At 30.1% G+C, this 13,643-nt stretch overlaps 1 protein-coding gene across 2 annotated transcripts in view; it reads right to left on the bottom strand.

Moving 5' to 3' along the window:
• The window catches only part of LOC145283674 (transmembrane anterior posterior transformation protein 1 homolog), a 132,009-nt gene that overhangs the window by 26,189 nt on the left and 92,177 nt on the right, over positions 1-13,643 (bottom strand). The window contains exons 5-7 of one of the 2 annotated variants that reach the window (XM_080132686.1): positions 13,136-13,271; positions 11,580-11,677; positions 8,906-8,965 (exon numbers count right to left, since the gene is read on the bottom strand). In XM_080132686.1, the coding sequence (XP_079988812.1) occupies positions 8,906-8,965; positions 11,580-11,677; positions 13,136-13,271 (294 nt within the window). The remainder of the gene's footprint in view (positions 1-8,905; positions 8,966-11,579; positions 11,678-13,135; positions 13,272-13,643) is intronic. The other variant, XM_080132687.1, reaches the window with a different exon arrangement.

Here is a 13,643-nt window from a genome sequence, read left to right as displayed (position 1 = left end):
AGAACTCTACCAAACTCCTCCGCTAATTTTGGGTATAAACACTTGAAATTTTAGATATAGGTTTCTTGGACATGGATCTAACTTAATAACTTGATTTGAACCCAAAACAATAAATGTTAAGGGGTCATAATAGGGTTCAAAGTTAAAAAAAAAAAAATTGACCTCCGCGATCTCTACCAAATTACTAAAGACAATTTCTGGTCTAAACATTTGAAATTTTACATAAAGGGTATTCAGAAATAAGGCAAGCTTTTTAATTGGTTTGGGTTGAAAATTTGAGCTACCAATATATAAATGTATGTATGTATGTTTGTATGTCTGCCTAAAACTTTCGACAGAGGTGACAGATTTTCACAAGATCAGTATCGTTTTGAAGCTCGACCCTTCAGACGACAAATACCGGAAATTTGCCTAAAAACATTAATTTCTTCGCCCTCAACTGGGCACTTTTCTACAGGTAGGGGTCGTTTTTTCATCGATATCTTTGAAAGTCATCCCCTTTTTCCGATTGTCTAGCCTTAATTTAAACCTATGTCACTTCCGGTTTGGCGGTGGTCGTAACAGCAAAGACGTCACGCTTTTTTTCCCCCGTTCTTTTCCTCCCTCGTGGTATGGGTTCAAGCTTGTCTTCTTACTACCACTTTTTTTTTTGTTGCTCAACACACACCTCCAAACACCTGGGCAACGCCGGGCACCCATGCTAGTAATATTTATATATCTATAAATGTGAAAATGTCTGCCTGTGCATTTCCCTACCAAATAAATGTCAATTTTCGGTCTACAGATGCAAAATTTTACATATGGGGCATTGAGATTTAAGAAAATCTTAATAATCAGGTTTTGGCCAGAAATTTTGCTGTTAAGGGGTCAAAGTTTAATGATTTGACCTTTAAGAACTCTACTAAACTCCTCCAATTTTGGGTCTAAACACTTGAAATTTTAGATATATTTTACTTGGACATGGATCTAACTTTTTAATTTCATTTGAGCCGAAAACAATAAATGATAAGGAGTCATAACTGAGATCAAAGTTTTTTTTTTTAAAATTACCTCTGCGGTCTCTATGAAATTACTCAGCCAATTTTGGTCTAAACATTTGAAATTTTACATAAAGTGTAATCAGACATAGGGCAAGCTTTTTAATCGGTTTTCGGCCAAAAAATTGTTGTCAAGGGGTCAAAGTTCAAAAGATTTGACCTTTGTGATCTCTAGCAAACTATTAAGCCAATTTTGGGTTTAAACATTTTAAATTTTACATAATGGGTATTCAGACATGTAGCAAGCATTTTAATCAGCTTTTGGGTGAACATTTCGCTGCCAAGAGGTCAGAGTTTAAAGAGTTGACCTTTGCAGGCTCTAACAAATTCCTCCACCAATTTTGGGTGAAATTTTAGATGTAGATTACTTGGACATGGGTCAAACGTTTTAATTTGATTTGAGCCCAAAACAATAAATGTTAAGGGGGTCAAAGTTGGGGATCAAAGTTAAAAAAAAAAATTTGACCTCTGCTATCTCTACCAACTTTTTTCTCTGGTAGTTAAGGAAGCCTATTATATAGAAAGGCATTACGGTACATATTCACACTTTAATATATACATACGCACATAAAGTTATGCACAGTACATAGGGCCCGAGCAAAGCCGGGCTGAACTGCTAGTAAATAATAAAAATAAAACATAATTACATTAAAATTAAGGGAATTAATCTTAATGATCCAGAAAATATAAAAAGACAAAGTATAATGATAGATGAAGATAAGGAATAATAAAGTAAAAAATTATTAGTAAATAGAATCATAATGACAGTTTATAAAAATGAATAAAATTAAGGAAGTGATAAACGTATGTTAAATACTAAGTAGGAATATTACCATATATTAATAGTTGATTATTAGGATGACATAATCAAGGACGTGGACAATTCTTCTCTAGCAGAGTTACTCCTGTTTGGAATGGGCTAAGTTTTCCCACTCTTAATGCTCCTTCAGTTATTGCCTTTAACTCTTGCCTCGCAATGGAATGGAAGAACCACCAGGACCTATTCCACTACCAATTTTCCTAATGAACCAGTGACTCTGCTCTGTATATATATATGTGTGTGTGTGTGTGTATATATATGTGTGTGTGTGTGTGTGTGTGTGTGTGTGTGTGTGTGTGTGTGTGTGTGTGTGTGTGTGTGTATTTTCATGAACATATAACTAATACCATTTGACACTCTTCGAAAGAAGATGGTCAAACCTTGACATGTCGTCTCAATATCCTTGTCGGGTAATCAATGACCTTTACTTAAGATAAATAAAAAATAAAATATAGAGTAATAAGTATACAAGTAAAATAAACGTTAAGAATTATTGTATAAACCTGATGTAATCATGGATATAAGAGTAAAATAAAAATAAAGCATGGATTAAAAATGATTAAAATTTAAATATAATTTCATAACATTTAGAAATTAAAATGAGAAAATATGAGTTTCAAAATGCTAAGTTAAAGTGAAAAATTGATTAAAAGATTTAGTAGTGGTAATAAACAGAAAGGACAATATTTCATGATGGAGGAGTCACTGAAAATTAAGAAAAGCTAGATGGGGGCTATTTACTAGTGGTTAGGAAAGTTCAAAACAACGGTAAAATAAGAAAAATAAAAGAATAGAAGCGTGTATAAAAGATAGTAAGATTAAAAGAGAAAAAAATGGAAGTGGGTATGCATCATGGAAGTGAAATTGCAAGTAATAATAGTAGAGGGTTATAAAAAGACAGGCAAGGTGTTTAACAAAGTCCACATTACTTATACCATGTAAAAAAACATGCAATATTCAGTGAACTATTATATATAGTTCATAATAATGCAAAAATGAAGATAATAAAGATAGCCCAGAATTATGAAAGGATATCAAAATGGCTAAGAAGGTGCGATTTATAGTGACCACAGTTAACAGAGATTTCATTTTTTTTTTTTTTTTTTTACTAAGGAGCCTATCTATGCTTGAACCTGGAAATGAATAGTTTTTCATTTAAGCATAGGTAGCAAGGTGAATTGAGGGATTTGCATGTGCTTGTTTTCTTAAGAATGTCCGATTTAATAACTGCTGTTAGGTTATATATACATATATATATATATATATTGAACACAGGTATATAAAGAAATTGTTTTAAAATATCGTTTATGAAAGGTTCAATAAGAGCATTAACATCTTACATTCCTTTATAATGATTTCAGATTCATACATTTCAAGGCAGAGACATATTTACCACACTTACATCGATTCCACCAAACATCAAGGAAATCATAATAGCAGCAATATATTAATCATAATGATAATAATGCTAAAGATTATGACAATTGTAATAATAATTGTAATAACATTCACAATAATGGTCATTACAATGGTTACTTATGCTAACACTCATAGTTACTCATAGGAATGAAGTCAATAATACACAACATCAGCACTAATAGTAATCCTATTAGTAACAAAACCACAATAATTGACAGTAACAATAATAATGATAGAAATAATGATAATGATATCATTAAAAAACACTAGAGTTGATGACATCATCAGCAATAATGATAGTAATAAAAGATAAAGTAAAAGAAATGTGTAGGGATAACATATATCCTGGATAAAAATCATGGACAGAACACCAGGAGATACAAATTGAAAATAGAAATAGCCATCTATGAAGATTGCAACAATGACAAGCCCAGCATATTGTAATGGAAAATTTGTAACATACTTGTCACTCGAGCCCAATGGAAACCACTGCCGGCGTGTAATGAATAAATGAATTCTGCCAACTAATCTTGAAGGAGTAAAATTTTAACAGAAACATTTGCAAAGATTTTCTACAAGATTGAAATAAATACAGAGTAACGATCCAATACTTATTTTTGGCTAAAATATTTGGTGCTTGTTCAGAATTCAACCCAATTAAGCAAACGAAAATACAGAATAATCTTTATGATGTACGTATACATCATGGAACAAAAATCACGTAAATCGATCAAGCATTTTTATATATATATATATATATATATATATATATATATATATATATATAATTCCTGCCCTCTGATGAGAAGGAGAGTATTTATTCGAAACTCCGTGGATTAAGGACTATCCACTTATCTTGTGCTTCCTTTTTTAAAATTAAATATGTTTTTAACTCTTTTTCAAGATGTCTTTTAACATGTTTTATTAATCATTTGTCATATATATATATATATATATATATATATATATATATATATATAAATCATTTTTAAACAATTTCAAACGATTAATATGAAATCGTTAGCATTACAAGACTGATCTTGCAAGTCTGAATTATTGTGGAGTTATCTGCCTTTATTTTTTCAAGATGGTGATGTGAGACAATCTATTTTTGCTTATTCATAAAATTTGATTTTCTTAGTTAAAACTAAAATGACTTGATCAATTTATGTGATTTTGGAAATATGAAATCTTTGTTATGTAACAGATATATACATCATAATATATTTTTTTTTGTTGAATTCAGGACTAAAACTAAATATTTTGTGAATAAAAATTAACATTACGTAGGCATCATAACTAAAAAAGTAATCTGTTAAATTCAAACATGACTAATTATGTCGCCTGTATTTCACTCAATCCTGCCCCTCAAATGTTTTTTTAAAATAATAATATTAATATCACACCTGATAGTATTTTGTGATATTTATGATATATTTCCATTAAATCTGCAATAAATAATGATTTGTTTTGATGCCATATGTTAATGAAAGTGTAATATTTAAGATGAGGCGTTTTTAATTTATGTTTGACAAATTGAATCACATTTTTTTTTTTTCAAATATCAAGTAACTCAGAACTCACTTTTTTCATTTTTTTTAATCATCACATTCATAATATTTGTTTACTGTAATTCATTAGAATTATTTTCAAATCCAATGGCAACAAATTCTTGTCATAAATCGTCCTATACATAATCAAACGCAGTTCATAGTGTTCCTCAATTTCAGATGACAACCATTCAATTTCATTAACTGTTTCTTTGAGTGGTTCTTGACCTATATAAGTGGTGACCAAATAGTAAAAATAATAAATAAATAAATATGGATGAGAGGCTTAATTTTTATTTTTTCTAATCATCACATTCAGTTTAATGTCTGCTTTCCATGCTGGCATATATTGGACAGCTTTTAGAAATTGTACAACAAAATAAGTTATGGTTATATCTTTATCCTTCTTTCTTTCAAATCCATCTTTATTATTTCCACTCATTTTTTGTTTTATTCAACTGACCCAAGCACTCTCATCCATTCTTTTAATGTGACCGAACTAACAAAGTCTCCTGTTCTGCACACATCTCCCCATACTGGACATATTTAATATTTATCTGAGGTTTCAGATCTAAGTCTCTCTGTAAGACCCCATTGTATCATTTCTCTTTATACAACACATATCGTCAACCCTCACAGGCCAAGCTATACTTTCATACAAAAAAAAAAAAAAAAAAAAAAAAAATTCACTAAGCACCCTCGAGACTTACTTATTGTGGAAAATGTAAAGAAAACATTAACAAAAGAAATTAATAAAACTATTACAACAACCACCAAACAGTAAGTAAGTAAAATCATAAAATTTTGCTAATTTAGCACAATTTTCATCCAACTTGATGAAATAACTAATACTAACTTTTTATTTCCTAACTTTTGAGGGGGGGGGGGAATGCTATCCAAAATGTTAAAGAACAATAATCAATATTCAGTAGCAAAAAAAAAAAAAAAAAAAAAAAAAAAAAAAAAAAAGTGAATTTTTGGAATATTCAATCAGAAAAGTGTCCTGTATAATTAAATGAAAACTATTAAATTTCATTTGTTTTTAAAGAAAATTATAAAATTTATATTTTTATGCAATATCATACTTTGGACTGGTTTTCGTTTGAGATAACTGGAATTATAATAAAAGAATTGAAACATTTCAATTTTTCAATTAATTTCCTCATGTGATGGTAGGAATTAAAATAAATTTTTTGGATATCAACTATCAAAAATTTCTTTTAAAATAAGCCAACCCTACACATTCTACCATATATTGTTTGTCATTTTTAAAAAAATCATCTCCAAATGTCTACTCTGGTTTTATAGACATCGACGATCATGGTTCTCCATTCTTCCTGGTTCTCGGTCTTCCTCATGTTGATGTCCTCTTTACTCATCACAAATTTGTTTAAACTGTCTGTGAATGTGATATCGGTGGTTGGAGAGGCTTCTTGTAATTGTTAAAGGAGAGAAGCTTAGTCTTACTAGCATTAAATGTTACCATTCATTTATGGCCCCCACTACGGTTTGGAGATCATTTTCTAAGGATTCGGTCATTATCTTAGATTTGTGTACATCCGTTCTTCCCTCATGCAGGTTACAGAGTATTGTATCATCAGCAAATATACCCATCTCGGACACAATATTATCAGAGAGGTTGTTAATGAATATCAGGAATAATAGTGGTCCCAGGATTGACCCCTGAAGCACTGACACATTAATGTTACGCTGCTTGAAGGAACATCTATCAATGATAAACCTGGATAGTCCTATTGTGTAAGAAGGATCTAATTATATTTAGTATTTCGTCCAGTTATACTATATGATTTAATTTTCATTAGCAGCCTCATGCCAGACTTTGTCAAAGGCCTTCACCCCCCCTTAAGCAATGCATGGTACATGTGTTCAGAGATGACTGTTAAAATACCTGTAGTAGAACAACGTTGCCTAAATCCGTACTGTTTGTCAGAAAGATTAGCTTTTGGAAGGTGGTGAACTAGTGCTTGATTGATTAGTGTCTCAGAGATTTTAGCGAAGAGGGGGAGGAGACTGATAGTGTGATAATTGAGAGGGTCGGTCCTTTCACCAGAATTCTTGTACACTGGTACCACAGAGGTCATCTTCCAGCTTTTAGGGAAGCAAGATTCAGCAAGCCAGTTGTTGTAGAGTTTGGAGGTGTCTAAGTTTTTTTATGATATCGCTTACATGGAAAGAGGTGATTTTCAGATCATCAATTGTGACTTCTGTCAGCATAGGGAAATTTGGGAGGGAGTTGTTTGTTGGCTTTTAGGTGGAGCTGGAGGTGAATCACTGCATAAGCAGTTCCACCTTCTTGGTTGCTGTGCATGCAACCTTCTGGTTCTTGGATAGTGAGGGAATTATTGATTGTCCTTTATTCACCACACTATTATAAATTTTCCAGAAATCACAAGTTCCTATTTTCTGCGATTCTATGCATTCCTTGGTTATTACAGCATACCTTCTTTCAGCAGAAGTTGACTAAACGTGTTATTTTTACACATGTGCAAATATACATTTACATCTTTAACAACATTTTTTAAAGATTTATATGCACATAGATCAAATGGTAACAAAAAAGGCTGGAGAGTTGTATGCTTTGGTTTCAATTCTATATGATGGTACTCAAGTCATTTTTTACTTTTGAAATCACTACTATATATATTGGTTACAATATAATAATCAAGAGAGTATTGGCTCTCTAATAGTAAATATAAAATCTGCATGAAGTAAAATATCATATTTAAGCATATTTTACATCAGGGTCATGCGTGAGGTGGGTTGGGGGGGTCACTACGATATATTGAATACAATATAATAATCAGTAGAGAATTGACTATAATAATAAATACAAAATCTGCATAAATTAAAAAATATTTATGCATATTTTATAACCAGGCAATGCCAGGTGATCTGCTAGTCTACTAAGAATACCAAGTTATGATAGAGTTTAAGTCTTATAAAAAAAAAAGAGACTTTTCTAATTTCAAACTCTTTAATTCTTTAAACAACAAGATGAAAAAAAATTTGCAATGAAAATACTTGAAATTTTTTTTTTATGCATGAGAAATTAAAAAAAGCTTCAATTCATATAAATAAGGCTTTTTTCTATATGTTTTAATCACACGAAATACATGCTAAAATATTCCTCAATTTAATGAAGTTATGTTTGAAAAACCTTCAATCATAAAACAATCAGGCATAATTTGCAAATTGCTCATCAAGTGACCCACCTGTTACCAACTTTCACTTTTAGCCGCTCTCATCGCCCTCCCTGCTTATTCTATATATTATCTATTACTCTTGCTTCCATCACCCTTTATTTCTAACAGTCAAAAGCAACAGATAATAAAACTGGAATAGTACATTATAAATAAAAAGGAATATCATAAGTAGTAATACTATTTAGCCTATAAGAAGATAGGAAAAGATAGAGGGAGAGAAAGATTAAAAAGAAAATGGAGAAAAATTAATTTTGAATTTTGTCTATATTTTTTAAATATTTAATTGGAATTATAAACTAACTTTTTTTTCTGATTCAAACAATTTAACCTCATCTCATGTTTTGTAGTTTTCATTATATCTAATCTATTAGAAGAAATATATGGGGAAATCCAAGGATAAATTATAAATTTAAAAAACAAGGAAAAACAAAAAGTAAAAGAAAAAAAAAATGAAAAACAAAGAAAAAACAAAAAAGAAAAGAAAAAATAGAAAAGTAACAAAAAAGAAAAACAAAAAGAGAAAGGAAAACAGGAAAAAGAAAGAAAAGTAAAAAAACAAAAACAAAAAAGAAAAACAAATCAAAAAGACAAAAAAGAAAAAAAAGCTTATATTTCAAAAGTTGTTTATAACTTGGCATTGCAAAGAATATTATTTATTAATGGATAAAAATGGATTCATATTTTTTGCTTGGTATTAAAAATATTTTTCTTTAAAGCAGTTTCTATAGGAAGATTTTGAAGAAGAAAGAATTTGTAATTTTCACCCAATTTTAATTTGACACCTTATTTTGTAATTTTATTTAACTTAAACCTTTCATCCATTATAAAATCCTTGGAGAAATAAATTCCGTTTACCTTTTTTAAAACAAAGTACCGGAAGAGTCTTAGAGACGCATTTACTCGGACTTTATGAAACTGGAAAATAAAATGATAGAGCGCGATTCTTCGAAATCGAGTTTTAGATCCTTAAATTTTAACTCATGCCATTTGTAAAAATAAAAATACTGATTAATAATAATTTGAAGGCTTTTATTTACAATTTATACAAACAGATTTAACATTTTATTTGCTTGTTTTTATAATTAAGACTTTGTTATGTATTCTTAGTGTCCCCAGCACTGAGGATTGAACCTTTAACTCCCAGAAGACTGTCACTTAGAACTGATTATTAATTTAGCACTTTATCTGTTATGCCGTGGGTTGTTGAATAAAGTGTGAGGTTACATCGTCATAAACGTTGTGAAAATAACATCTAAGATGAGATCAGTAGTCCAAATAATCCGAATTATTAATCTAGAAAAATTCCAGAACATAAAACATAAATAAAAATGCTGATTATATATATATGAGCTTCTTAAATAAGGATTGGTATATATTATATGAAAATATATTTCTACAGAAATATAAATATATATAATGAAATATTCTAACCTATTTTTATAATTTAGATATTATATATATATATATATAATGAAATAAAAGATCTAAATTATAAAAATAGGTTAGAATCTTTAGGTTTAACTACTTTACTAAAGAGAGAAATGAAGGATCATTTGGAACTTTCAAAATAACTAATAGGATATCTAAATATGAAATACATTTTTTTTTTTAAATTTCTTTGTTGCACTGATAATTTATTGGCAAGAATGAGGTCAAAATCTAAATCTACAACATAATTATTCTGGAAGATTAAAAAAAAACAAAAACAATTCATTAAAAGTTGAAATGAGTTGATTAAAATTGGATGCCTAAAGAGGTATGATAAATAAACAATTTATTTTTTGTACTAATTCGGGTCCGTACTGATTTTATATTATTTTTCTGAATTTATGAAATGAGGATTAATAATGCACATTATTCGGACTACTGTTCTCATCTTGAATGTATTCTCACAATGTTTTGACTGATGTAACCTCCAACCTTCTTTCTTCAGGTGTAACTTGTTGAACTCTGGAATCTTTCTTCCAAGTTTCTGGAGATTGAAGGTTCAATCCTTGGTGCAGGCAATACTCAGAATACTATTGCAAATTACTTAAGACTTCTACCCAATTATGGCTGAAAGAATGAGAGCATGCTGTCTCTGTGGATTAAATAAAGGGTTCCATCCAAAATTCCGTGCAGATTCCGAGTTTGACAAGATACACTGGAAGAAGATCAGTTATATTGGTTGAAATGGTATGAAAACAGTAGTCTAAATAATCCAAATAATATAGATTATAAATGTTGGCATTTTTCTTTTTTATTTCTTTAAAAAGATTTTAATTTTCTTTCAGAGACCCCCCCCCCCAAATCTTTTTGCAGGAGGTACAATACTTTTTTTTTAAACAAGAATTTCTTCAAGTATTACCATACATTAAAGTCTTTTTCTTTTTTCTTGTGTCACTGATTATTAAGGCTCAAAGGCCACCCAGAGATCATAGTTAATGAGTTTGTCAGGTGAATTTTAAGACAACACCTTAAAAATTGGAGACAATAATTGAAACTGAATATTATTTAACAGTTTTGTTGTAACCATGATTCTAGCCCATTTTCTTCTGTTTAAATTCTGTCTTTTTTTGCTAAGTTTTCAAAGAAATGATGATGATGAAAATGACTTGTCACTCAGACTCCAAAGAACAGTTGTTTTTCCAAGAGAAATCTTTAATGATGGTCTGTATGACTACTACTAGTGAGTAAGTAATAATAATAGTAAAAAAAAAAACAAAAAAAAACGAATAGGCCTTAGTGCATGATGGAACTAAGGTTTCAAAAAGAAACCAGAAATATTTGATCATCAATTCAAAGTTGCCAAGAAGTTTTCCAGAGAACTTTGGACTGACAATCTCTTTGTGAAACCCCAGTTTCCATCAATGCCACAGTACATTAGTAAATACTATGTGCTTATCCTTCTAATTGAGCACTCTCTAGTTTCTTTCCACATATCTTGTAATCATTTTATATTATTAATGAATGTTGTTTATCAGTGTAAAGGGGATGTTTAATAATGGTTTTAAACAGTAGGTTTTAATAATTGCTGATATTACTGATTTCTAATTTCATTGTTCTATTTTCAGACATATAAGCAAATAACTTTATGCAAAACTTTTATGGGAGAGAGTATTAAGAAAATAGGCAAAAAAAAAAAAAAACCCTTGATCTTTTTATTTCACAATTCTTAGATGAGGTAGTGCTGTCTACAGTCTTTGTGGACTGCTGTCTTCACTTTGGTTGTTGTCATACAACATGGTTGAAATGTTGTAAACATAACAACAAAGATAAAGACAACAGTCTAACAACACACAAACCTTATCAAAATCATTCATAAAATATTAAATATGCGTCCAGAGAGCAACGCATAGAATAAAAGATTTTTCTTTGCAAAGCAATTTTATTTATCCATTTATAAAGTTAAAAAAAAATATTTTTATGAATCCTTTCGGGATTTTTCTTTCTCAACAAAATAAATAGGTAAAAAAAAAAATCCTCAAATGGATAAACAATGAAAATGTTGCAAACGAAAGAAAAGTGCAAAGAAACTGCTGGTACTCACATTATTGGACATCATGATGATGAGGAGAGACTTGTTGTGTGAATTGAAGGCAACATTTAAGATGGTGGCCTGGACTAAAATCAAAATACTGTGAAGAAGTAAACAAAATGTTAAGAAAAACAACAAAGCAGGATTAGGTACTCCTGCTTTTCAAGAGTTTGAAATTTTAATGAAAAAACAACAAAGTAATACAGGGGTTTCCAAAAGTCTTGGGCACATTTCAAGCCCTTATACCTGCTTAACTATGAATGGTAGTTAAGATGAAAGTGGTGTCATTTTAAAGCTAAATGCATTAAGTTTTTTGTAAAGCCTTACTCTCACCATGGCATAAAAATTAAAAAAAAAAAAAACTGCATTTTCTTTTCGAAGATTCTGTTATGAATCGAAATATCAAATTTTATTTTAATAAATAAATGGGTTTATTTACTGAAAAAAATTCTGCATTGTTTGGGTTTAAACCATTAAAGTTTTTAATTTTGTGTGTGGATATATATATATATATATTTTAATTATAATCATCCACATATGGTTGTCTTGTAATTTTCCACTTATCAATATGGCTAGATGTAGCAGATGTATTCTAGCAGGGATTCAAAATTGTAACAGTATGAAAACAATGAATAACGAAAAATTATCATTTGGTGACTGTTCTTCATGCCAATGTTTGTTTTAAACCCATAAACTTGTTTTAAATCAGATTTTCTCTTTTATAGTATATACATATTATATATATCTATAATATAAAGCTGAACATCTGTGTGTGTGTGTGTGTGTGTCTGGTCATGAATAGGCTCCTATATGGTTGAATATTTAAAAAAAAAAACTGATTACATATAATGATAGAAGATGTATTAAGGATCAGGAATGGGTATGTTTGATCTGGCAGAATGGTGGTTCATAAAAATTGTGGGGTATGCGTTCGTGTCTGGCCCCTAAAGTATGGAAATAAAAAATGAAACAAAAAACGTTTACAAGGGTTTTTGATATAGATATACATAAGAATACTTTGATAAGTATGTTTTAACTTAAATAGGGATGGTATAATAAAATTGTGGGGTCTGCGTTCGCGCATGGCCTCCATAGAATGGAAATAGGCACAAACTTTAATAAAGACTTTTCATATCTATCTGCGTAAGTATACTTTGATAATTATGTTTCAGTTTGAAGAAATATGGTATAATAAAATTATGCGCCTGACCGCATAGAATGGAAATATGTCACAAAGTTTAACAAGGTTTTTTAATATAGATGCACAAAATATTGTGATAAGTGTTTCAGTGTGAACAGGTATGGTATAATAAATTATGGGGTGTATCTATTTTATTTTTACTTTCATCATATTTTGCTTTTGTTTTGACACCCCCAAATTCGAAGCTATCTCTTTACACCCCTTCCTTTTCATAACCTATCATACTTTCATAAATCAGAGTCCATTTTCTGTAGGCTGTTTTTGAACCCAGTCAACGACGGGTACTTTGCTAGTATATATATATGTGTGTGTGTGCATGTGTTGCATACAATCAAATTTTAACAATACGAAAATCAGAAAAGGATATTGACATAAATAATAGCCAAAAGAAGATGGCCGACAACTCCAATATGTTCTCTTTTCCGCCCTCGCGGCTCCGTCGCACTCCAAAATAAAGAATCCAAGAAATCTTGACCAATTCCAATAAAGAGTTTATCAGCAAGCTATAAGTAAATAAAAAATAAAAAAATAAATTAACAGGAAAATAATTTATATGAGAAAAAAATTATCAGACGATTAACTCTCAGCCACTGCTTTCCATCATATATTTAGAAAAGTCTGTTAGTGATGAGTTGAAGGGAAGCAAATACAAGCCGCTAATTATATATGAGTGATGACCCATTGGATTGAATCTCTCCAAACTCCCATCTAGTCCAACATTCAAAATTACATTCATAGGCACGATAAATTTGAATACATAGAAGATACTGTCAAGTCTGCTGCTAAAAAGATGATGGGCTCCTCTCACACCTGCCAGTATCTTATAGCTCTACACAGTCATCATTTGCTAATCCATGGGTTATTGTTGCCACATT

This window comes from Euprymna scolopes, chromosome 8 (genome assembly GCF_053919585.1).
Source record: "Euprymna scolopes isolate OS-2025 chromosome 8, ASM5391958v1, whole genome shotgun sequence".
Taxonomy (NCBI): Eukaryota; Metazoa; Mollusca; class Cephalopoda; order Sepiida; family Sepiolidae; genus Euprymna; species Euprymna scolopes.
The sequence above is the reverse complement of the archived record's forward strand: the minus strand, read 5'-3'. Positions and strand labels throughout refer to the sequence as shown.